This window comes from Anticarsia gemmatalis, chromosome 15 (genome assembly GCF_050436995.1).
Source record: "Anticarsia gemmatalis isolate Benzon Research Colony breed Stoneville strain chromosome 15, ilAntGemm2 primary, whole genome shotgun sequence".
In the NCBI taxonomy this organism is placed as follows: domain Eukaryota; kingdom Metazoa; phylum Arthropoda; class Insecta; order Lepidoptera; family Erebidae; genus Anticarsia; species Anticarsia gemmatalis.
In genome coordinates, this window is record NC_134759.1 from 7,818,955 (window position 1) to 7,844,290 (window position 25,336).

At 34.4% G+C, this 25,336-nt stretch overlaps 2 protein-coding genes across 2 annotated transcripts in view; one reads left to right on the top strand and one right to left on the bottom strand.

Moving 5' to 3' along the window:
* Nucleotides 1-25,336, top strand: part of LOC142978992 (elongation factor-like GTPase 1) — a 148,159-nt gene that overhangs the window by 105,672 nt on the left and 17,151 nt on the right. The window lies entirely within an intron of this gene.
* aos (protein argos) lies at nucleotides 1,976-16,641 on the bottom strand. The gene is made up of 4 exons (XM_076123685.1): nucleotides 16,292-16,641; nucleotides 4,648-4,772; nucleotides 3,665-3,932; nucleotides 1,976-3,383 (listed from the first exon to the last, which is right to left on the bottom strand). Exons 1-4 carry the CDS (start codon nucleotides 16,496-16,498, stop codon nucleotides 3,135-3,137), a joined length of 849 nt encoding a protein of 282 aa, XP_075979800.1. The 5' UTR covers nucleotides 16,499-16,641; the 3' UTR covers nucleotides 1,976-3,134.

Genomic DNA, 25,336 nt, shown 5'->3' on the forward strand with positions numbered 1-25,336 from the left:
ACAAAAACATCAAATAAAAGTGTAATTATTACTTATGAGGCATATTATTTGTAATGCACCAGTACAAGCATTTGGAACGTGTTCGCTTGCAACGTGTGTCTGTAAAATATTCGTTCTTAAAATAAGTACTAGTTATTAGTTAGCTGTGTTAATACATAGTTTTTTTCTATCTTTAATATTCATCTGCACGTTTTCTTTATGTAATAGTGTTATTACGATGGCCAAGTTATTATAATTAAGAAAGTACTTATCTACCATCACTTGTTCCTTGGAAGACAGACTGTTCTGTTCCATGAGCACTTAAATACTATGTTTTATAACATTACACATTAAAAAGCGGATGCTGGTTTAATTTCAAGGATATCCATTTAAAGATGTAAAGTTGATTGCAGTTATCCTATGATTCCGAGAATAAATTGTATAGGAAAACGTTAGCTGATATCACAACATGCATATAAAAGGAAAGCTGGTTTATAGGTTGTAACTGTAAATATATAATATGGGATGGTGTCCTTTTTCAATGAAGACTAAGTGTGTTGGCTATCTTTCACGCTTTAAAGGATTATACAGAATAAATTGTACAGTTTCTTATTAAAGAATATTGATGTGCAATGTGACTTATCTTTCGTAGAAAAATCTTCAATCAAGTGATGGATTTTGTCATGTTTCTCTGCTCCATCGGTAAATGTTAAAGAAATGCCAAAACTTTTTGGGAAACTTTAACATAGAACTATGATTCATGCAAGAAGAATAGCACTAAAATAGTAAAATTGCTAAAAATTATGTAGAAATATAGGTGATGTAAACAACAGTCTTTAGTGTACCTAAATAAAATTACAAGAATATAATATCCAAAGTAATAAGATTTACACAATTATGTTATTACGTTATTAGTTTCCAGAATAAGCAGCGGCAGGAACGTTAGCCGGAGCGTGCGTAACCATACGCATAGTCTCGGTAATTGTTCGTAAATTGATGTGTAATAAGTAGTAATAATGATGAAAATCTTGCGAATGCCGTCCGTTGCATGCTGCATGTCAATGATCCCGTATCGGTGTGATCACACAACAAAAGTGTTGTTGAGCAAGTGATTACTCCGCCGGCGCGTATGGGAAATCGATTAAGTGCATTGTGGAGGCCTAGTTTATTTCCGCAGACGTTTCGTGTCGTATGGAGTAAGGAAAGCGGCTTCGTTGAGATTTAATTGCTTGGTGTTTTTATAATATAATTACTAAGTATTGTTTAGATCTTGTGGATGTATTAGTTATGTATAATGTCAATAAGGAAAATGCAACTGAAACCCGTTTGGTCAAAATAAGTCTCGCATGTTTTAGAAAGGGGAATGATATTGGTATAAACCAAGTGGTAGAGTTCTTTGGGTTTCCTAAGAATGGCGGTCATTTTTCTAACCTAGTACTAAATACAAATTGCTTTTTTAAATATTTTAGCTACGTTAAAGAGGCTACACGTGGTTGTCATAATCGCGGCTTAGTCTCGCCGACCACGAACCAATAACCTAGCGGTTTTCAAAATACTATTTCGATAGTAGGACAGGTAAATTCAATGTGACGGATGACAGCCCGTGAACTTCGCACGTTCGATACGCAACTACGCCAAGTGTTTTGTATTTTCCTTAAGCATTTGTTCATTGATTTTGTTAAGGTCATACGCAGCAACTCATACGCGATTACACACAAATATTGGTGTAAACATTTTGACAAACATTGGTCGCTTCAGATATATCTCAATCTCAATTTCGTCCAGTACATTGTCAAATAAGTATACAAAAGAAAAAAGGACTTTTAGTTGATAGTAGAATAAAGTCTAACGGGCTTATGTTATATTTCACACAAAAATCAGCTTTCTAAACTGTTCTCGCAATTTCGTTATGTTTGCATTAATTCGCAATAACATGACATTCGTTTCATTTTGTTCCGTGATATGTGAAGTGGATAGAAGCAACAAAAAACAATAATAAAATTGATATCGAAACATTTATTCTTTCTGTCAATAATTTAACTTATTAATACCTATACATAATAAAACAAATAAAGGAAGACATACCATATCTTGGGTATCATTATACAAAAACCAACATTCTATCATATTTACATAGATACAGCGTTATCAATACATTATCTAGAATTTTTAATTTCCGTTGTAAAACTCTAGTGAGAGAAAACAAAGACCGATAAAATATCAAAGAGCACAATTTTGTTCTTAATGTTACTATTAGAACGGTTCGTTAAAACTATACTGTTACCTTATTCGTAAACGTTTAAAACTTTGAGTTCTCTCTGTCTCATTTTAACTAGTTAAGAAGAAAGAGATAACATTTTATTATAATAGGGCATCTTCTAAACGTTTACGAATAAAGGTTTCACATTTTATTAGGACTACAACTGTTATTTAGTGTTGTCATTATTATGTCACTTGTTAAACCTGTAAACTGGTATCTATAGATCACAACAAATTCAGTATCCGTTGCAATCGATAATAACGTAAAAAACTTACAACCTTAAAATATTGCTATCAAATAACGCGTTTTCGTATAACAAAAAATTATTATCATACAATTTGTTAACATAAACAAAACAATGAACATAACTTCGTCTCCGTGACTGGAATGGAAGACTGGAACAAACGCAACAAACTACGTAAGTATGGCAAGTATAATAATTAAAATATGAAAAATAATAATTTAAACTAAACGTTTGGAATGATTCGGCTTACACTAAAATTATTTACACGATTATAACAGAAACATTTCGCAATACAAAGTACTTAAATAAATTATTTACAGCATCTGTATCACTTAAAACATCGTTGTACATTTTGCAAGTAAATTTTTTTGTTCTTACATATTTGATCGCGTCATGTCGTTAGACTAGCGTGCGATTGACACCCGTAGTTACGGTTTCGGTTTCCAAAACCGTAACAACAGACATCACTATCGTTTAAATTATTCAACAAATTAGTCGATTTTAAAACCAAACATGCTTAACACTTTTTGTACTAAACAGGCAAATGAGCAAAGCCAACATCGTTATGTGTTCAGTCCACTGAATGTACGGTTGTGTACATTTTGGGTTGAATATCACACTGCATTGAGGGGTTTAGTTGGTATTTTTCACTCAATCTTTATCTCCCACAAATCTGTAGGCGTCGGGTGGAGGCTCGGGCATGCAGTATCCGTGGTATGTGCGAATGTCCTCTGAAGCGTACGTGATGCCCGCCAGGACCCCCGTCTCCGTATGATGCCGGGGGCATGTGTGACCTCTGGGGCACTGGCAAATTGTGTTTGCGTTGACTTCGTCGATTTGTTCGTGTCGTCGTCTCGCGCTGAATAGCTTGCATGGCTCCTTTCTTGAGCAACGTAACCTCTGTAACAAAAAGAAATGTTAAATTAGACTTCGGATACAAATTAAACTTTAAGCTATCTAACTTTTCAAGTTCACTCTAATTGTATTATGTTTAATAAAAAAAAGTAAATTATAATTCCTCGCTTTTATGTTAACAGAATTTATAAAATTGCCCAATTTTTTATTATTTTACTAAATCCAAAACTTAACTTTCAGCTAAAAGTATCGAACAAACAAAACCTCAACTAGTACCATCTATCGACGCGCGTCTAAACTAGAAACGAACAGTGAAAGCAACTTACGCTTTGTGGTGAGCACGCAAACTGATACTGGTTCCCCTGTTCTCCGCTAGGTGTCGTGTACGGTAGTTTCTTCAATAAATAAGTGACTGAGAACTTGGGACAGTGACAATTGACAATCTGCTGTGTGGCGTTGCTATCGGGGAACGAGTAGATAATCCAGGCGGCGTCTTTGAAGTATCGGCATTTTGGTAGACGTTTAACAGGCTCGCAGGTTTTGTAGAGGGTGGTCTTATCTGCTAGCGTGTGGTTGTCGTCTGCCGTTAGATCACTGTAATAAAAAAATACAACAAATAAATATAAAACTCTCTCAAAAAACAAAATTGGAAGTTGATACCTAAGATTTTCGAAAATACGGACAAAAACTGCCCTATTCTTTATTTCTTCCTAAAATTTTCGACTTGACTAATTCCAGACACGGAATTCTGCAAAATCCGTAGACCGTATAGTTCCTATTGTATTTTTTCCAGCGTCAAACGAATTTATTTTTGTAAAAAATAGAGCGCCTACTTAATCCGTTATCACCGAGACAATTAACAAAAACTATCGTTGCTCACTCAAAACGAAAAATAGTGATCTCTGGTAAGCGTAAGGCTTTGGCCTCGAGTCGCATCCATTCACTTTAATTTGCTATTTAGGAGCTAACGCAGCTCATTGATGAAATAACAATATGGCAATGTTATAACACCTTATATAGTGTATAAATGTGCATAACACTCTGTTCATGGAAATTTGAAAATATGTGTTTAATGTTTCTTAAGAGTTGCTGTAGACGTGTGCTAAAATCGATGTCAAACGTTTTTTTTTTCAGTTAGTGATTACGAAAGTTAATAATAAATTATTATATTTATTTCTATTAAACTTAACCTGTCAGCGAAACACTACGGTTGTTACATAAAAGTAGTAATTTATTCACTCAAACAATCTATTGATAACTCTACAACAAGTTGCTTTTATGAGGAATGCGGGAAAAATAAAATACTGACCTAGAACAAGGTCTATGTCCCAAACAGCGACACTTCCTCTCGATCCAGGGTTGCGTCGCATCGTACAGGTCCACTTTACTGCACACTTGTCTTGGCCTGCAGTCAGGAAGATCCTCCTCTGAACCCTGGAAGCAAAGAACAGTTCTTATTAGCACATGTTTTTATAAATTAGCCTAGATTCAGCACAGCGAATGTTTAACATTATAAAATTGATGCGTAGGGTACGCTTAACATTACTTGTTTTCATAGAATCGGCATCGTAACATTAATTTATAAAATACCAAGTTATTTAAAGCCTCTCAAAATAACCTTATCAAATCAAATATAGCGGTACTACTATTTCCGTCACTATTTTATAACATGTACATATGAAATATCGAAAATAACTTCTCAAAACTATTTATAAAACAAATTATACTGTAGCACCATTCACTTTTATTTTTTGAAAAATTTTCCTCAACAAACATATGTCACGCAATAGCAATCTATTCACCAAATATACACAACACAGTTCACTTAAAACACGTGTGCGATACGACGGCTATGCACGGAATCTATCAATATTCGCGTGCAAATGTTCATCATTCAACTTGCGTATCCATCGACACATTCGCCAATACAATTTGTACAAAGAATACGAAGTCAGAAAGAATCAATCATTACCACAAAAGGAATCGGCGTGGGAAAAATGGAAGGTGTTCCGAAGACACCTGCCTTCGAAGGGTATGTAATGAAAGACATTATTATGAGGTACGACGTAGAAACGATGTTAATCATAACGTTCCAAAAAATCACAATATGAACATGTGTGCTCTGCATCCATTCATTATTTTTTTGTGTCGAAAAGGACCATCGGTCGTACTTCCGACCGGAAAACGTGCCATTCGGCAACCTGTTAGCTGTGGGAAGATTTTTTTCTGCGCGCAACTTGCAGGGCTACTTGCCTTTACGTCGGCTATAATTAAGTTATTACTGGACGATATAAATTATTGTGTTTAATTGGAAACGATCAACATCCGATTAATATTTTTTGTGTCGCTTGTTTATTACTGTTCTAGTTTTAAATTGTGCCAGTTTTTGTTTTGATCAATAAAACGGTTTTGGTTTAGATTTAATTTGATTTTCACTTGCGACAGACTGTCGTAAAAATGTTAATTACTATCGCTTTGATATCGTTAAAAGATCTTAATTATCTTTTAAATCTTTCGTTACGAATATTTCAAAATCAAATTGAATTGGAAATAAATATTTCGAGAACTCACATTCTGTTTCAAATTAATTCTGTAACAGTTCAATCAATATTTTTTGCGATTCCCAGAAACAATACTGTTTACAATCGTCGCGATATGTGCAGTGAATACTAAATTAGTTTTATTTCCTGTCCTTGTAATACAAGTATGAGAACATAATTACATAACTACGACAAGCAACGCTATAAATAAACCATATTTTTTAAAATACGACTCAACTTTACATTAAAATTCGACCCACAATTTGACAACCCTGTTAACAGATAGGTGTTAAAAAAACGTTGTTTTTTCGTTGTTCCGGATATGCTTCCCGTTTCTTGTGTATTGCGATAGATTTCGCGGAAATGGCCTCGGTTGGAATCTTCCAAACACCGGATACAGCCCTTTTGTGTAACAAACAAAAAGCCATACCACATACATTGTATGGGTTGTTGACTTACTCCGTCAAGAGTTTGCCTTTATTTAACGGAGTCTCGGCGGCGACCTGAATGCTAATGCCAGTGGTAAGAAAATTACATTTCGGACTCTTTTGAATCCTTAATAAGGCGAACAAAAACACAATAGTACTACGTACTGTTTGTGTTAAACACATTTATCATCGATCTTGTTTCGGGAAATAGAAAAAGGATGTTTTGCAAAGACTTGCAACAACGGGTACCGTTGAGTGGTATCGCGTGTCGTTAATTTATTTATGAATATGCGATCACACATTATACAAACGAATAGCCGTTTTAATGCCTCAGGAGACGTCGGATGTTCTTAGGGGATTTTTTGGGAACGATATCTGAGACACGAACAACGCTGGGGGCGACAGATTCAAAGGACGTATCGCTTTCTTCCTTTTCTAAAGTCAGAATTAGCAAGTATCTTTCGCGATGCTAATTTCTACTCTGTTAGTATTAAAATAACGTTTATTTTCAAAGGCAGAACGATAGTGTCGAAAAGGTCCTGCTTTATACGACGAGCGGCAAGCGATAAACTTTTTATTCGATAATTTGAACCGAGATTAAATTTACCTTTCCGTTTACAACTCTTTGATTTTATGTTTATTGGACTACTTACCGGTCAGAACATACAACACCAAATAAAAACTTATTATTATCGTATTGAAGTGCCCCATAGATATTAATGTTGCGAAACTGTATGATTTCCTCTGTAGGAGGAAGTTTTTAAGGAAGGGAATCTAACGGGTCTGTAGTAGTTCGTACACCTAAATAACTTCCTCTCACAAAGCTCTTATTTATCGATTCTTATGTAGCATTGGTTCATGTTTCAACCAAAAACTTCTGGGAAATAAATCTTTCTATGTCTGCGATATCTCTAACTAAAGTATTTTGTGTCAGCGAATTGTCTTTTACGCACATTGCAAGTATCAAAAAATTATGTCATAAGAGTAATCTTATGCCTCGAAAAAACAGGGTCACATATACATATGTCGTCAGTGGTAGACATGCGATACTCGATAGGCAAGAAGAACCTGGGGATCTAAAAGCTGAATTTGATTTAAGACTTCATGATTGTTTATTTAGGTACCAACCAAGTAAGCGTTTTAGGTATACTCTTCAACCGGATACGTCGACTTCCTGCCGCAGAAGAGTCCTCAGCAGAAGTTGCTGGTATTGGAGAAGTAGTTCAAAAAATCAAAGCATTGCTCTCGACAATTGGTCCGCCGGTACTGTAACCACAGCCTCAGTCCCTTAGCGGGTGTCATAGGGGTGCGCGGGGCGGGGGGCGCGGCATCCGGTCGCTCGAACAGGTGGCGCGCGCGCCGCCAGCGCCGCGCCCACTCTAATGAAATAATTTGTTAGCCGCACCGACCTTCCACAACCTTCTCCATACATCTCTTTCTAGCAAACAACTATCACATATTACTATCTCATTCACACTTTCAGTTTGCTGATTTACAATGTTGCTGAAGAAATAAGTGTGAAAGTCTGTAAGGCTATTTTTGGGTTTTTTTATTGGTTACTCCGTGGTGTTAAGTTTTTCATTGAGCAGTTGTGATTTCAAGTTATATCTGCAATAGCGAATCATTTCCAAAACGTTGAATGAAGTACCAATAAAATTAAAATTACCTGAACTGAACCCAAAACCGATTTTTGTTATTGTGATGAATATAAAAATAGATAATTTCCATAATACTATAAAAATTGTCCGTTCACAATCAAAACCCTTCCGTAATCAACTATAATCTTATACAGGACAATCGTATAAAATTATACGACAGTTTCGCATAATGTTCTAGCTAGAGGGAAAGAATTATATAAAAGAGATGATCACAGTTTGAATAATTCATCAAATCAAAAGGACCAATAGTTTTTATAACGGCTAATGTTGCATAAAAAGATGTAGATATTATGTTTTTGTTGTTTGGTACGACTGTTCGTGATTGTGTCAAGTTTCAGTTGAAACACGCAAACAACGTTTTAGTATAAGATTTATTTAAGATCTCATGTATAATCTCGCTCTTGCTAATTTGTTTTGACTGTCTATCTCAGTGAGCAGGATGAGATGTTAAATTGTATTTTTAATATTACTACTGGTAGGAAGAGAATGCTTTTTTGTTTCATCATATTAGTAGTATTCAGAGTAGTAGTAACAAAAATACCAACGTATTCATTTGGAACTTATGTAAACGTGTTAACTTTGAAATAATTAAAACAAAAAAAAAGATTTTTATTTTGACATTGATTTTTAAAATGGTTTTGGTCACTGTTATTGGTCATGTCAGATTCATTATACTTTTATTTTTATACTTCTGGTACAATTCTCAAAGAGGTACACAAAACTAAAGCACATATCCCATAGGATATACATAACAGAGTCTATATACCGACAAATAAACTATATACTAAGGATTGGATGCCTCGGGGGCCGGACACCGGATGCCCCGCACCATTCCGGGAACACAGGTAGCCGAGAACAAATTAGTAATCCAGTAATTACCCCACAGCTTACGGGCATGTGTTGTTTATTACTAACAATTAGAAGAGCCCTCCGGACAACATGTGTAGTTAAAATGAAGGATGCGAGATTGGTTTTTACGAAATCGTATTAATTATTGGATTTGGGGATTTTGGATCTACAGTTAATTCTTTTTAGGCCCCGAAGGCTGTTTTTGCCAGACTTCGTTGAGGCTTTTTTGGATTTTGTCTGGTAGTTAATTTTACCTCTTTCTAGAATTTAATCTCTATTGAAGGTTTCCTTTCTCATTTGAAGTATACTTGTAGTGAATTTTCCAATATTGATGTTGTTGAATGATAAGCCAGTTTACTGTTCTCAGTCTTTCAAAGTTATGTATTAGTCATGTTGTACTTAAGCACGAATATTATAGGATATAATTCCAATAACTTTTATTAATCATAATATGTAGTTCTAAATCATCACCATAATTTATTTTTTGCCGATCTGCTGGGCGAGGCTCTTCTCAGAACGAGAGGGGTTAAGGCCAATGTCCATATAGTTTTGACTAATACGAAACATTTCTAAGAAACATCCAAAAAAATATTACATCGAAAAAAGTTCCACGTAATAAATCATTATAGAATCCTATGTCAATATAACCAATAAATAAAAAAAGCTAACATCATAAAATAACACCCGTATAAAAATTAATTATTTAAATGGCTAAATTCATTTTATGGCCATAATAACTCGTAGGCATTTAATCTAACACATAAGTATAATCAAAATATTTAAATTTCATTCTATTTTAATTTTACTACACCCAATAAATCAAGTAAACGGGTAATTAAGGCTTTACGTTGGCGTATCGTGAGCGTCACAGTATCGCGTTTAAAAGACATCAACGACTCACGTTTCGATTGTATGAATGGTCGGCCACGCGCCATAGACGTCAGTCGTAATGTGCTCGTGTGTACATTGTCATACGTGTCATACATATGTGTCCAATGACACCGGCAGTTATGAAACAACTTGTATAATGTTCGTGCGGTATTATGCCTACGCGAATGTAAACACATAGGCGTTGTTGTCAATAAAATTGAAACTTCTATTTTGTAACGCTTTCGCGAATTACATATCGGGTGGCTAATAGCGTTCACGTGTATTCGTCCTGTCGTTTTTATATGCCGATCAATAGAGGTTATCACGTAAATGCTAATGTTAATAGATGTTCATTGCATACATAAACTTGACGCGTCATTTCGTAATCCCTCCCACACAAATCTAAAGATCAACATTAAAGGGGAATCCTCTAAACAAACAGACAATTTTCAATACCAAATCAAATCCCAAACACTTCACATAAAGAACTTAAAAAATCTCGACTCTCACTTCCTCATACACTAACACAGGACGCGTCTGCAACGTTTTAAAAAGTCGTAACCACCCACTCTTGTATATGACTTACGTCGTTTAAGTTTTAGTATACAGACGATCCTATTGTGGGACTGGGCATCCGGAGCGGTCCATTGAAGACACACGTGGCCTCCCCTTGAGACGGAAGCCGGTCCCAGTTAGACATCCACGGTAATCCCGCTTGAGTACACTCGAGTTTTATGGGCACAAAACTTTGAAGATCATCACGAAGTTGATGGGTGTCTGTTCTGAGTTAACTTACTATTTAATGTATTTCGAGGCAGCATTAGCTTAGGTTAAGGTTTTTATTATATTATTTATCTACGTGTAATTCACTTGCAAAACCTTCAAGTCATTATCTTCGAGTCAATGTAAATCTGATACCAATATCTACTATCCAAACTATAATCTTTTGTAACGATAGTCCTATCTTAATCCATCTATTAGTTTTTATAAGGCTCCCAAACAAACACACAGCGACAACTCAAAATGTATTTTTAACCACAACCTCCCAATACTATCCCTCGGGTCTAAACATTTTCTCGGTACGTTTTTTATCATCAAGTTTTCTTGACGCGTGTCCCAGTGTCATGCTTTTTGCCCGCACCGTCCGTAGCGAAGCGTAAATTATCTCATTATTTCCTATTGATTTTATTTTTCTTTAAATCCGGCTGGTAACCTTTTGCTTTTGTTGAATTTCTAACCCTGTTTTGTTCGTATGCAATGTTGTGTAATCATTATTTTGTTTGTAGTTTCGTTCATGCTTTGAAAAAGAAACGAATGAAAAAAAAATGTATCAAAAAATTAAGAAAGCTAGTAGCTGTAATACAGTAAAACATTATATACAGTATTATACAGTAACGGTAACATTAAGAATAATATGTAAGATGCTTGAAGCCTCTCGTCAGAATTAGGAACTTTCCCCAATAGTGGGAAAATATACATAGATAAAGTAAAAATAGATCTTCAACTGCGTGGTTTAACTTGTATCCTGAAGATACATATATTTCTTAGTCCCGGTACATTATTCATAATTTTCGTGTCAAAACGTAAAAATATTCATTATTTTATATTACAAGAATATGGAAATGTCAATCTGCACATTATTTTTAATGTCAATGCAATTTGACCTCATCTCTAGTTAAATCCATTGCATCGAAAATATCATTGACAATATTCGTTCGATGTCCCACATTCAAGTTTCAAATGCAAAGTAAACTGAAATACGGTACGTAAAAGACGTAAAAAAATAAATACAGAATATCAAAATAGAAACAGGAATTAGTAATACCATTCTGACAAGGTTTCCGATGAGTACGGTAATGTAGACTGGTTAATATAAAATAAAATACGGAGCATGAATGATAATGTACTCGTAAGAGCACGAGTTTTCTATCGAAGTACATAAGACAACTGTACGAAAGGAATGAAAATTCATATGATGATGAAATGAGACTAATCAATTCACTACTTACTATTTTGTGTTTCATAATATTGTGACCATCTTTGTTATTGTCGAACAATACATAATATTTTACGTCGCCTATGAATAATTGTTTGCGTCATTTCTCCTCACTTCTCGTTATAAATTCGTAACTACAGAGACTCATGCGGAATCATCACATAATTATGCAAAAGTTATGTGCCATTTGCATAAGTGTTTTCGTTTAAATTTTATCTGTAGCTGTGAAATTATGTCTCGGTTCATGACTTTGTTTTGAGTCTATCGATTTAGCTAAAATATGCGTAAGTCCTGTAGGCATTTTTGTAACCTCAAATATGCAGTGACTGTATCCTGGGAAATGTTGCATTGTACTATTTTTGTAGGGATGCTTGACAATATAATTGTATTCAGTGCCAAAAATGTATTTTGCCCGTATCTGATATTTATAACAAACAAAGTAACACATCCAACGAGTTAATAAGAAGTCCAGTTTTTATTTTTGCAGTAATTAATCATCAAGCATCCATTACGAATTTGTTATTATCAAAATATGCAAAGGCTAATAGTTCAATTAAATGGCGCCAGACACTTGAGTGCTAAATGAAAAAACTTACCGTAAACCACATTATGTTCAACTGATTTAAGTTTTTTTTGGACAATCAGCGTTTTACGACTTTTAAATGTATGGCTTTAGCTGATTCATGCGACTCTGCCGTTCGTGTCAGGCTTTTTTTTTATTGTCTTCGACAAAAATTGCATCGCGACGCTATTTGCGTGAATTTAATATCTCCGTTTTATGTCACTAATAAAGTGTTATTTAAAAATAAATCGTTAATTTTCGCTGACGTATGCCTTTGAATATGTTTTCGGGTCTTGCTTTAATCACGGCTTTCATGTCGGCATTAAAATTCTCTAAATCGAAATTGGCGCCTTTGACGTCACGAACGGCGAGCATGAAAGGTTACGATACTTTGCTTTGTGGATGAATACGCTTACAGTTACTGTAAGCTTGTATAAGGAATCAAATAATGTAATTTTTTGGCTCTCAACCACCCAACTTCTACAAACTTTTGGATGAAAACCTGAAGGAAATTGACTTCAAGAGCGCTGAAGAGAAGCTTATAAGACGGTGTTCTGGATTATTTATGTCTCAAAGTAGCTTTAAGCTCTTTTGTGACTTAATAATAACAAAGACATTCTTAGCCCATTCTCCCCACGACATAATATTATCTTCCACATATCGTGACCTTATTTCACGCCTACAACACGGAACTATCCATTGTGTAATGGAAAATTGACGTATTGCACAAAAACAGGGCGAGTCGCCCCGAGGTCGACGTCTAATAATGTTTTAATAATGATTGATGATGTGCTATGTAGTGAACCGGCAATATACTTAGCAACAACAGTGACGTATTAACTTTGTTCCTATGTAATAATATATATATCGAAGAAAATTTGGCAAGACGTTGTGTTTTTAACTTGGACGGTTGCTATGTCAAAGATCTCCTTATTTTGTTTTTCTTAGCTGACATTGCATTTTGTCTTGTGTTTAAAGAGCGCGTGAATCGTGCCGCTATTTTTCTTCACCTTTATTTTATATGATAATTATTAATTTACTCTAATTGCATATTTGTTTTGTTGAACAACTAGCATGATAATACATAAGTATTAAACAAATTGTTGAAGAATCACTATTCGCATCAGTGTAACACACTCTTCAAGGATATTGCAAGTCGCCAAATCAAATACGGAATAACAATTGATTCGTCGAGACACTCGCTGCGGTTATAGCCAAATTGCAACGCTATTATTCTATTCAGTATGTCTGTCTGCGACGCACCGACGGTGCCATGAAATTTGATTATCCCAGCCCTCTTGTTTGAGCGGCATCCTTTAGCACTTGCAAATTGCACCAACTGTCAATCTTGACAAATGCGGATGATGATTTATATCCGCAACTAAATTTAACTCCTCAGATTCGTTCGAGAGGATAAATTTACTCAATTTGACTGTGAGAATATTCAAACAATACCATTCAAAAACACCAAATTCGCTTCTTTGAAGTGTTTTTCAACAGCACGTGTACATTGTAATGACATTGCATTTCTTAAGGCAACAACATAATAACACGTAATATGTGACGAATCTATTCAGATGTTATCATTCAGCATTTCAAAGAGCCCGGCGGGATTCAAGAGGTGTGTCGCATCGGCCAGATCACAAACACCCTCTCGTAGTTTTGTTATTCAAATCTCGGGAGCACTAAACTCGCCTATTATCTACCAGTTGGCACTTTGACACCCGCTGTGTTACTGAATGCTCGCTGACTGCGAACACTGCCGACTCTCTAACCTGCACAATGGCGAAATTGCACTTTTTGTTGTGGAAAACGAACCACGAAAAAAACGCACGCCGCTTAATACTCGTATATCTGTCAAGATTTAAGCCCTCCCATAAAACGAAATATGAATAAACGACAAGATAACTTTAAATTCCATCGCTTAAAGAGACGAACGATCGAAAAGACGGTTACCGTTACGAATGGGCTTAAAGGCAATGACATAAAAAAATATTTTTTTATAGCAAATAGCACACACGGGCCGGGAGCGAGGCTCGGCCCGTAACTCATCGAAGCTGTCAAGATAAGAATGAGTGAATGAACACCTGCCGCCACCGGTGTTACGCGCGCGCCTACGCACCCGCGCAACGCTTCCAGCGTTATAATACCATTTCAAAAAAACATCACCGCCGTTCACAATTTGAATTTTATGCTACTAGTTTTTAATGTCTACATTCGAATGCATAAATCGATATTTTAAAACTATTATCGAGCAGACGTAATTATGGACCTAGGTTAGAGCGATTATATTCTTGAATCGACTTTAAAATTAAGTATAATAATGATTATCGTTGTTTTAAAAATATAACTGACGAGTCTTGACATCCGGAACTACTTTTATTTTTATTGCTTTAAGTGCATATTTGTTGTGTTATGTGCTCATTTTTAACTTTTTATCGAGAGTATTATTAAGAGATATGTTGTTACATCCGTCGTTGCGAATGCTTGAATTTTTCCGCGTCTTTTTTCTCCTTGTTTCGTTTCTCCGTAGAAGTTAGTCATGGTGTTTCGTGTTTATGAAAATTAATATGGTCGACATTCTGGTACTATTTATCGGTTTTAATTGGTCTAATTGTTGGGCGGAACCCTTCGTGGAACCTGGTCATTATGATCTGGAGTATATGTGATGCGTCATATCATGTGATACTTGAGATGATGCTGATTGATGCAATGATGACTATAATGAGGAAAATTATTCGTATATTTTATAGAAACTACGCATATGTTACTGATAGGGCCTTAGTGTAAAACTGTAAAAGTTTGCTTGATACACCTCGAAATAGGTTGAAGACTAATCTAAGAATCAATTTTATAATAATATTATATCTCAATACTTGTTTATAAAATGTAGTGTGTGACAAACTTCTTGTCGTAATCTCAGTAGTTGTTTATTGATTAATAATTTAACTTGACGTAGTAATATAACTTGTTTCCACTCAATGAATATGAAAGGACTAGCTGACCCGCGCAACTTCGCTTGCGTCACCTAAGAGAATAAGTCAAAATTTTCCCCGTTTTTGTAACATTTTTCGTTGCTACTACGCTCCTAATGACCGCAGCGTGATGTTATATAGCCTATAACCTTCCTCGATAAATAGGCTATCTAACACTGAAAGAATTTTTCAAATCGGACCAGTAGTTCCCGAGATTAGCGCGTTCAAACAAACAAACAAACAAACAAACAAACAAACTCTTCAGCTTTATAATATTAGTATAGATTATATTGCTAATAGATTGCCCTTCATCATTAAAAGTGGTTACATACATGACAATTTATTCTTTACTTGAGGTTTTAAAGTCACAACTTCTTATCAATTCCCCTTTTTTATTCCTCAAGAAATAGGGATGTACAGGGTGTGAACCTACTTATTATTATTATTTGCTTTATACTTAGTGCTCCAATAAAACTTATTTTATAATTTGAGTTTTATTTTATAAGAAGGTGGTTTATTGCCATCGCTCGATTAGTTCTTAGTTGCGGTGTGCTGCTAAAATCTGCTGTTACACCACTGTTTACTTCTCCAAATTTACAAAATATGTATCACGATTCACTATTTCACTCATTTACCAATCTCTCGTTACTCAAGTCATTCAAAAAATGACAAACATTGCGTTTCAGAAACAGACAACGATTTCCTTTGAAGCCCAGCTCGTGACAACGGTCACGACTTCTACGTTTAAATATTAAATTATACAACAATGCTCCAATAAACCATCCACTTTGTTCAAAACAACTTATCATTTATCAGTTTCAATTAATTTATTATCACCTAGTTTTCTATTCCCGCCAATACCGACACTACGAACCGGCAATTACTTTTTAACTTACATTCGTAACATTTATTTGTACGACAATCTTGATTTTTTGAAGGTTGACTTCCAACTTCAATGCCAACATAACAGCGATAAGTAGGTGTCTTACATTCGTAAGCCGAAATAATATAAAATTGTTGCAAGTAATGAAATCCCTACATCGCATTGCCACAAGAAAGCTCTGATAAAACTTACCCCTGTCTGATATAGTATCTTGAGGTCTCCCTTCTGTGGTGATGATATTCTCTTGTGTGGTAGAAACGACAGTTTGTCTGGTCTCCTCAGATGCAGTTCTGCTGAAGGCCTAAACGCCTCCAGCGGCGTTCTTATCACAGCTCGGACCCCGCATAGTGCCCACGCCAACAGCAAAGGGGTTAACACTTGCATGTTCGCTATACACATAAACACAAATAAAAACAGCTATCGACGAACAAAATGTAACGTTCGAATTGTTTGAAAATGTTCGATATTCGGTGTTCGTGCGTGATCGGGTCGCGTGCGTTGTGTCGCGTCGTGAGGTCGAGCAAGCTCGGACTGGCAGCAAGCGCGCCGAGGCAGGTACGACCTAGCCTACGCGCCCGGTATAACCACCTCCGACTGCGACCAGTATGACTTGATTCTTTCGAAGCTTTCCTGTGAATTTGGCGCGAGAACATTTCTTTGATCAAAGATATCAATGAAAGCCTTACTAATATTATTTTTCTCCTGTTTTAAACTAAAAAATATTTTTAGTCATTTAGTTTATAAAAAAGTAACGTTTTTATACTTACGTAATGTCTATACTGAGATCTAGGCATCACAGATAGGTGTGTTAAATTTTATTTGTTTGAACATAAAAAGACTATGTATTAGAAAATTATGATAGTTTTAGCTTCATAATCTGCAGAATGATGGACCAATAACCATTCCGACTAGTTTTGAAGTGTTAAAATCATACAAATATGTTTTAAAGAGGTTATTTCATAATGATTCGTTAACATATACGAGTTTTGAATAGGCACTTTATAACTAACAATATCGTGAAAGTGTCAAATTACGAAGTCGTTGTATGACATCATAAAATATATATTTTTTCCTTGAGGATCAAGACTGTTTGGTTGCGACGGGTTAACTTCCTACCGACGATGTTTTTTTTACACAATCTTGTTGCTCTGGTGTAAAGGCGCGTCCACAGATTGTGCGGTGTATAAAATAAACATTAATAGGGTTAATTTTATTATTATTTTACGATCTTGATCGGTATCCGTAAACTTAGACTATTAAAATTTTAGCGTAGGTGTTAGAATTATTGTAGATTTTTTTATCCATAACCGTTTCCTTTATCGACTTTTAAACATGCTACTTAAAATTCCATTGGAAGTATTAAATGACGCCAAATTTTTTGTCGCTTAAGATATTGAGTGTTTCCTTTCTGTCATATTTTGTGATAAAAAACATTTAAGCTGGAGCTTAAAGTCTGTTACTAGACTTTTCTATGAATAAAGATGTAATACTATTACAGTATTACTTACTAAAACAACGAGAAAGATCTTTCAAAAACTTTAAAAATAATTTTAAAAAGCAGGATTATCCACTTCACTCAAGTGCTTTGGGAAAAAAACCAGAACAAGAGATAATTCCCGCGATCACCGTAACAAGTAAGGAGGTTGTTGTTTCCCGTAATACCCACTTGACCAACAAAAGCGCTCGCCACCGGCCATCGGCCATATACAATTGTTTTATACACAGAACAATACCATTCATGTATTCGTAGAACAGGATTTCAACTCATTGATGTGAATTCGAAAAGAATCCATTGTTATTGTAACGCGACCTTAGGATCTTCCGTCTCTCTCGCTCCCATTCACCTCGCGGCCGCATGAATGAACCGCTTCTTATGAATGGACACAGTCGCTATAGTACTATACGTACCTACCTGCGATCGTAGCTATATGTGTTGTTTATATCAAGTTATATGAGTATCGGGGAGTATGTATATGCATAGCTGTCGGAGCCATGGCACGTGGTCAATCGTCTTTTTATTCTGTATACGTAATAAATGTTCGACGAGGCGAACGTTAGTTTTGAAATGAAGCGTGTTTCGCTAGGAATGGACTTTGAATATGATTTATGCTGATTATTTTATTTTGTGTTTTAAGTTTTTGCATTTCTGCGAATTGGGTTGTGTTAAGCAAGAGACAGGAACCTAGTTTTATTGCTAATGTTATCAAATTTCTACTTAGTAAAGGCTTCTTTTTTGTTCATGGAAGCAGCTTTATTCGTATTTCTTAACAAGAATGGTAAAATGCATAAAATACCATGTACTGCAATACTAATACCATCAAAAACATTCTGTAAAAACCTCAAGTCTCGCCGTGAAAAGTTGTGAGATCTATATAATACCAAGTCGATTAATCTATTTAGTCTCTACTTAAAGGACCTTCTGTCTTAAGTTATTACGTATGTTATTATCATGCCAATTTAAAAAAAATACCTCTAAAACAAATAGACCGACCTGGCCATCGCATGATTTGATTATTAGTATGTTTCACACTACACAGCACGACGAGAAGTTAATGCTCCTGAAATGTTAATGGCGAATTTGTGTTTTCTTGCGATGACCAAGTCGATCTATTTGTTTTAAAGGTATTTTTTTTAAATTGGCATGATATTAACATACGTAATAACTTAAGACAGAAGGTCCTTTAAGTAGAGACTAAATAGATTAATCGACTTGATATTATATAGATCTCACAACTTTTCACGGCGAGACTTGAGGTTTTTACAGAATGTTTTTGATGGTATCTCACTTCTTTTTGTAGAGCGAATAGAGCAAACATAAGTCCAATTTGTATGGAAAGCCGTATTTTTTTCATAATTCAACATATTTTCCTATGGGAATGTTGTTCAGTTTCATGGGCTAAACACCCTTACCCACCCTATACCCCCTCCCGTTATGTCTCATATAGTAGATACATATTTACACCTATTTATTTTATTTTCTACAGAAATAATAATTTAATTCATTAACTGCAAATGTAACCTTGTAATCTTATACATTTATATGGGATTACAAAGTTATTGTTGCAGTTGGTGTATTTAGAAAACTTGACCGAAATTAGAAAATATTGAATTTTTCCCATGATTAAGACACTAAACCCTATTTGTATTCTAAATTTTAAGCTTCTAAGTCTGCTAGAAGTACCTTAGACTTTTGATGATCGGTGAGTCAGTGAGTCAGTGAATCAGTGAGTGACAAAATTCAAAATTTTAACAAGTTGTCATTCTTAAACTACTGGTTCAAATTGACTGAAATTTTAAATATACCGTGTTTATACAATGACTGATTACTTGCTGAAAATCCAGGCTTCTTGTTTTATACACTACGAAATTATAGGGGTGTCAAAAATAGCCCGAATTGCTTCGAGAAAAGGATGTTACGGCCGTGCCGCTTTTTTTTTGCTCGACTTGCGGGGGCACTTCCGTGCCCCCAGATACATTTTCCCACATTCATATTTACCAACAGCATATACTCATATTTTACATTGAAGAACATCGCCAGCAGAATGTTCATTCACGTTCCAAATTCTTCGAAGCGGATTCAAAACAGCTATCCGTGGAAAATGAAATTTAATCTCCCACGGATTTTTTTGTTCTAATTCTTGGAAAACTTGTATTTATTTTTTATATATCAAGACATCAATTTGTAAGAATTATGGTGTTTGTTATACTTATCTTTGTTTATTATAAAATTCGTCGTTTACCGATTGTGTTACTGAAAATTTTACAATAAAAAAAAATCTAAAAATATAATTTAGGAATTAATAACCAATAATATAAAATTTTACTGGCACCAAACCAGTGCTGAGGTACCGAGATACCGGCCAAGTCACCCATAGCTTTATACGTGCATCTCCTCTTTGGCCGTCACAATTCGAGTGTAAAGCACTAATATCCAGTTGCATTAATCAGTAAGCCACCGTTTAAGCAATCTTTCTCGGGGTCGGAATATGGGGTGATTACTGGTCGCCGGTTGTCATCAAAAGATACACGCACTTTCAGTAGCTCGATCATTGTAAGAGTTCTAAGAATTTCAGACAGACAGCATATGTAAAACTAAAGAAGTTTCCATTAAACCATTTAAACCACTGATTAGTTTAAAATATAACTAAGTATAAGTGGTATGGTTATGTCCATCCGATCTTTCTTTATATTTTTGCTTGTTCTTTCCGCTTTGCTCGTAATTTTCTATAAAGATATGTGCTAAATGAAGCCACGTGTAGCACCATAACCCTCAACTTTTACGATATCTTAAAGCAATTTCAGTCATACCTAAATAATCTTGGACTTCCGACATTCACTCTTTAACATTTCCTTACTACAATAAGCCTGATCTGTCCAAATGAATCAAGATCATTTACTGCAATGACATAGCCAATTCTCGATTGTCATGTTTCACATATACTTAGAAACGGTATCAAAACCTCCTTAGATCAGTAAACAGATGAGATCATTACATCCGTGTAATGGGATTTCCCTGAGCCTAATTATTCGTTGAGTGCTGATTCGACGCACTTTCGCTCTAACTTCGTTTTAATTCTGAGTGGTTTGGCTCAACTTTGTTTTCTGTGCTTAATTACTTTGTCACGACGGATTTGGAGCAGAAAATGTTGAGTGACTTCAGTCTTTTAGATTGCTATTACGTCATAACGTTGTCAAATTAGTATATTATTTTTAAATGCATACATAATAAATACATTATATAGCTCCAGCACGTCCAAATACAGTGAGAAAATACAGAGTAGAGTGACAAAAAATCGACCAAGAGCGACAAAACCCAGACTAAATAATCTGAGTTTGTGTAGCTTGTGTTGCATAAAAGAAATGAATCTGACGATCAGTTATGTACAAATTATATAGAACCATATCTAAGTGAACCACATTTGAACGAGGATTGATAATAATAATATGATGTTAGACTTTATGTATGTTTTCATAGAACTAGACTAATAGGTACATAAAAATGTTTTTTTGCATTACGAGGAAGTATTTTTTTATCCTTTCTACGATTTTCTACGCAACTTCTATAGTCTAGTAAACACAGTTGCGTCACCTTCATAAGTATAACGGAGTTAATAATATTATTCAATGTACAATAACAAACAAGCTTCTTATAAAATTCCCCGTTTTTTTATCTTATTTGTATACATTTCCGCTTAATATATTTTTTTTACTTATTGTTTACTTTAATTAACATTTTAGGGATTTCCTTTTGCTTACATATGTATGTGTTGAAATACATACATATGTATTGTTCTCTTCACAACAATTGAAATTACGCATCTGAGTCCGTTAACAAAAAAAAAACGGCAAAAAACGAAAAATTTTATTTTCAGAAAATGTCAACTATATTTCAGAGCTACTACTTATTTTAAGAGTAATTTGAAGTTTGAAGTGTTTGAAACTGCGTCAACATTTACAAAATACTGATTCTTCTTCCGAAATCAGGGACAATCTTAATCGCTATTTGCCCGAGAAAGAGCAACAAAGTAAAGTAGCCAACAAAAGTATCAAGTTTCAGTGAAAGCATGGCTCACATTTTTCCCGGAAACCTCTCCCCCAAGGCTTCGTCATACCCAGGACGATGACGAATCAAACCAATCTCTTTCTGAAATAATGTTTCATTGTTCATTTAAACCATAACTTACCATAATATATTACTTTTGCTCATTGGATTGCAAACTCTACCAAACCACTATTAGGTTTATCAATAACCTGAAGAGGATATTATAATAACGATAAACATTCTTGCCCCTTTTATTTTATTTCTCAATCAAAACGATGTATTTATCTATACATACAAGCCAAGTGTGTAATTATTTTCCGAACTATCGCCTACTCCTTTTGTGATCTTGACAAATGTTCAGTTGTAATTAAAATTTTCACCTTGTTTGGTAGTTGTATTTTTTATTTGACGCGGAAACGCGTAGTTACATTTTATTACAGCTTGTTATATTCAGAATACAAAGGTATACACTTGTTCGTACTTTTATTATGGTTTAAGTGAAACGCGTGCCGGCATCCCAACTGAATACATTTACTTTTATAAATGCGTTTAATGAACAATGCTTACTTTTATTACCCTTTAGTTCTAACATAAAGATTAGGATTGTTTATTAGCACCACTGTATTTGGGCATTAACAAAACGTTTTAATAAATAACTAACGTAGAAATGTTATAATAAATTTTCTTCATGACCTTTAACTTGCCCTTGCTTATGTTACAGTGATTAATTAATATTTTCTATAATAAATTATTACTGTGCCCCACTAATGAAAAAATATTAATATTGCTTCAGCAAACATAATGTGGTCTTAAAGAAGCATTTTTATTTCTTTTGTTAATACAAAATATTACAACTATTATCATAAACACTGTTATTATACATTTCTTAGTTTGTTTCTTAGTAAAGGTACTAAACTATTTTGTCAGGAAATATAGACCGAAGCAGTTATAGAATACAAGCTTATGATTCTACAATATTCTACATAGCACATAATTTTTTTGCATACATATTAAAAGCTCTAAGATTTTCATTTTTTTAATCAAACGATTTCTAAAGTAACAAATCCTAAATTTAAGACTGAAGTATAACAAAAATACTATTCCTATATTTGAGTTTTTTTTTTCTACACTTTTGTCGACACTCGAAATTCCACCCCATCGAAGTTTAAAGCCGTAAAAAAATGCCAACACGGTCACGTTTTCGAGTAATAAACGTGAGTAACAGGGGAGCACTTGAGCCTTTGTTAGTGGCGACTAGACAAAGGTGGTTAAAGAGCCACTCCAGCACGAGTGGTCAGCGTTTTTTGCACCTATTTGCACCTTCTAGTTGAGAGACGGTATCGGCACGCGCACTTGACTGTAGGGCTGTCGGAATAACGTTTTTCGTTGGGGTATTGGTGTTGAGATTTTTACCCCCTTTGAATTTAAAATTATTGATTTTCTCTCACATGATCACAGTGATTTTTGGATCTGAATGACGAATTAGAGGCTTATTCTGGATCTTACATTTTTTTTTTATCTCGTATCGATAGTAGCAGTCCGAAGTTTTAAGTAGTATGTATAAAATAATGTACTTGATCGAAGTTATTAAGACCGAAATTATAAACCAATATTATTCATAACTAGCTGACCCGCGCAACTTCGCTTGCGTCACGTAAAAGAAAATGGCTCATAATTTCCCCCGTTTTTGTAAAATTTTTCGTTACTACTCCGCTTCTAATGGCCGTAGCGTGATGTTATATAGCCTATAGCCTTCCTCGATAAATGGGCTACATAACAGTGAAAGAATTTTTCAAATCGGACCAGTAGTTCCTGAGATTAGCGCGTTCAAACAAACAAACAAACAAACAAACAAACAAACAAACAAACTCTTCAGCTTTATAATATTAGTATAGATGATTGGCGTTTTTAATAAAATACGTACTTAACGTTTTAAATGTGAATTTCTGAATAACGCGAAGTGTAAACAAGTAAACAGATGTCGGATCAATTATTCAAGGAAAACATAATAACAACAAGGCTGTAGGTTGATCTAATATTGAAGATAATTTGTTCGGTACTAAAATGGTGCGACATGTTCTCGGCCAAGTTAAATGATTTTAGTCACGGCATCTCATGCTGACGCCTGCAGCGTCGTTTGAAAACATAACAATTATATCAACGTAAGTTATATAGCCACAATATTGCTAGTTTTCGACGAAAATAGGGAATTTGTGGTTTGTAAATGATACTGGCTTGGAAATATAGGATTTTAGGATAAACGAGTGTGAATACTTGTGAGTTATTTTAAGTTTTTTGTCAGTATTTAATAAAATAATGGTAAAAGTTCTCAACCCTATATTTAATATTTTTCTTAAATTTCTCGTAAGTGCGAATTTTTTTTATTCAGTCTCTTATATTTGCTTAGTCATGTAGATTTCTTACTAGTTCAAGCAATAACAAGAGCACATAATGTTCGCATCAAAATTATTTCAATGCGATACCTACTTAGTCGATATAAATATTATGAATTCTATTCAAAGTTAGGCGCTAAGGTATTGGTTAGGAAGAACCAAGTACTTAATACTTCTGTGTGATATAACGATTCAAAATTTTAAAACTTAATCCTTTTTGATATAAAGTACTGCCAAAAAAATAACATAATTAATTCACCAAACACATCGAAAGTTACATTTACAAGTTGATTTTTCTACCAAGTCACGGAACATTCGTGATCAGGAATATTAACTTTGGCCTGTCATACGTATCTTGATAAAGGGAACGCGGGAAACTCTGTATTAGAAGCACGAAAGTGATAGAAACATTCCCCGGTTTAATTACAGAAGCAAAAACTTGGCTCATTTGTAACAAGCCTACTAACTCACGACGATCTCTTTGGTAGTTAAAACTTTTAATAATTATAAACTGTTGATAACACGCGATCGTTTTTGTACTATATTTTTATGTGGCGCATTAATTTTCTTTTAGTTTAAGGAAAATAGTGTAGAGTTAAAAATATCCCGCTTACGTACATTTCTTAGCCTGTCTATTACGAAATATCTTTGCGATAATATGCTTCGACGACATTTATGACGTCAAAATACTTTAAGAAAACTAAAAAAATGTAAAGAACTTACTCTAATAATGCTTTGGACGAAAATAGCTCAAAGTTTATATTTATAAGCGTAACTAAGTAATTATAGAAATTCCAAAAGAAATATATTTAGAACTTGAATGCTCTAAGTTATAAGTATATTTCTAATTAGCCTAGCTAGCAAAGCTGTAGCGGTCTAACTTAAGTAATAAAACCTTTTTATAGAATTAATGGCCTTAATAACTGTTTTTAGTGTTTCAAACGTTACTTAATTACTTACTTTACACCTTATTACATGAAGTAAGGAGCTTTATCGTTTTATTAAAAACCTAGGTATATGCCTAATGAATAAGTTGGGTGACTGTGGAGTTAATTTCCGATTTTTTATGGCCCGTAATATTTTATTTATTTGTATGATTTATGTAGTCGTAACATATACCGCATGGCGTATATATAGTACTTTCATCATTTAATAATGTAATTTTTCAATTTACTTTTTTCTAGAAACATTATATACCCTAGTTATTAGTCAGCAAAAACTATACTTTTCCCCGATTTCTAAGGCACATTTAGCCGTAGTTTATATATTCAAACTGCAATTTTTATATGAGTTTTAACACTA

Coding starts and splice junctions, on each gene's coding strand:
- aos (XM_076123685.1), bottom strand. CDS start 16,498: ATGTGTATAGCGAACATGCAAGTGTTAACCCCTTTGCTGTTGGCGTGG. Junction 4,773..16,291: donor AGATACTATATCAGACAGGG/GTAAGTTTTATC, acceptor CTTTGCTTCCAG/GGTTCAGAGGAGGATCTTCC. Junction 3,384..3,664: donor TTGCGTGCTCACCACAAAGC/GTAAGTTGCTTT, acceptor TTTTTGTTACAG/AGGTTACGTTGCTCAAGAAA.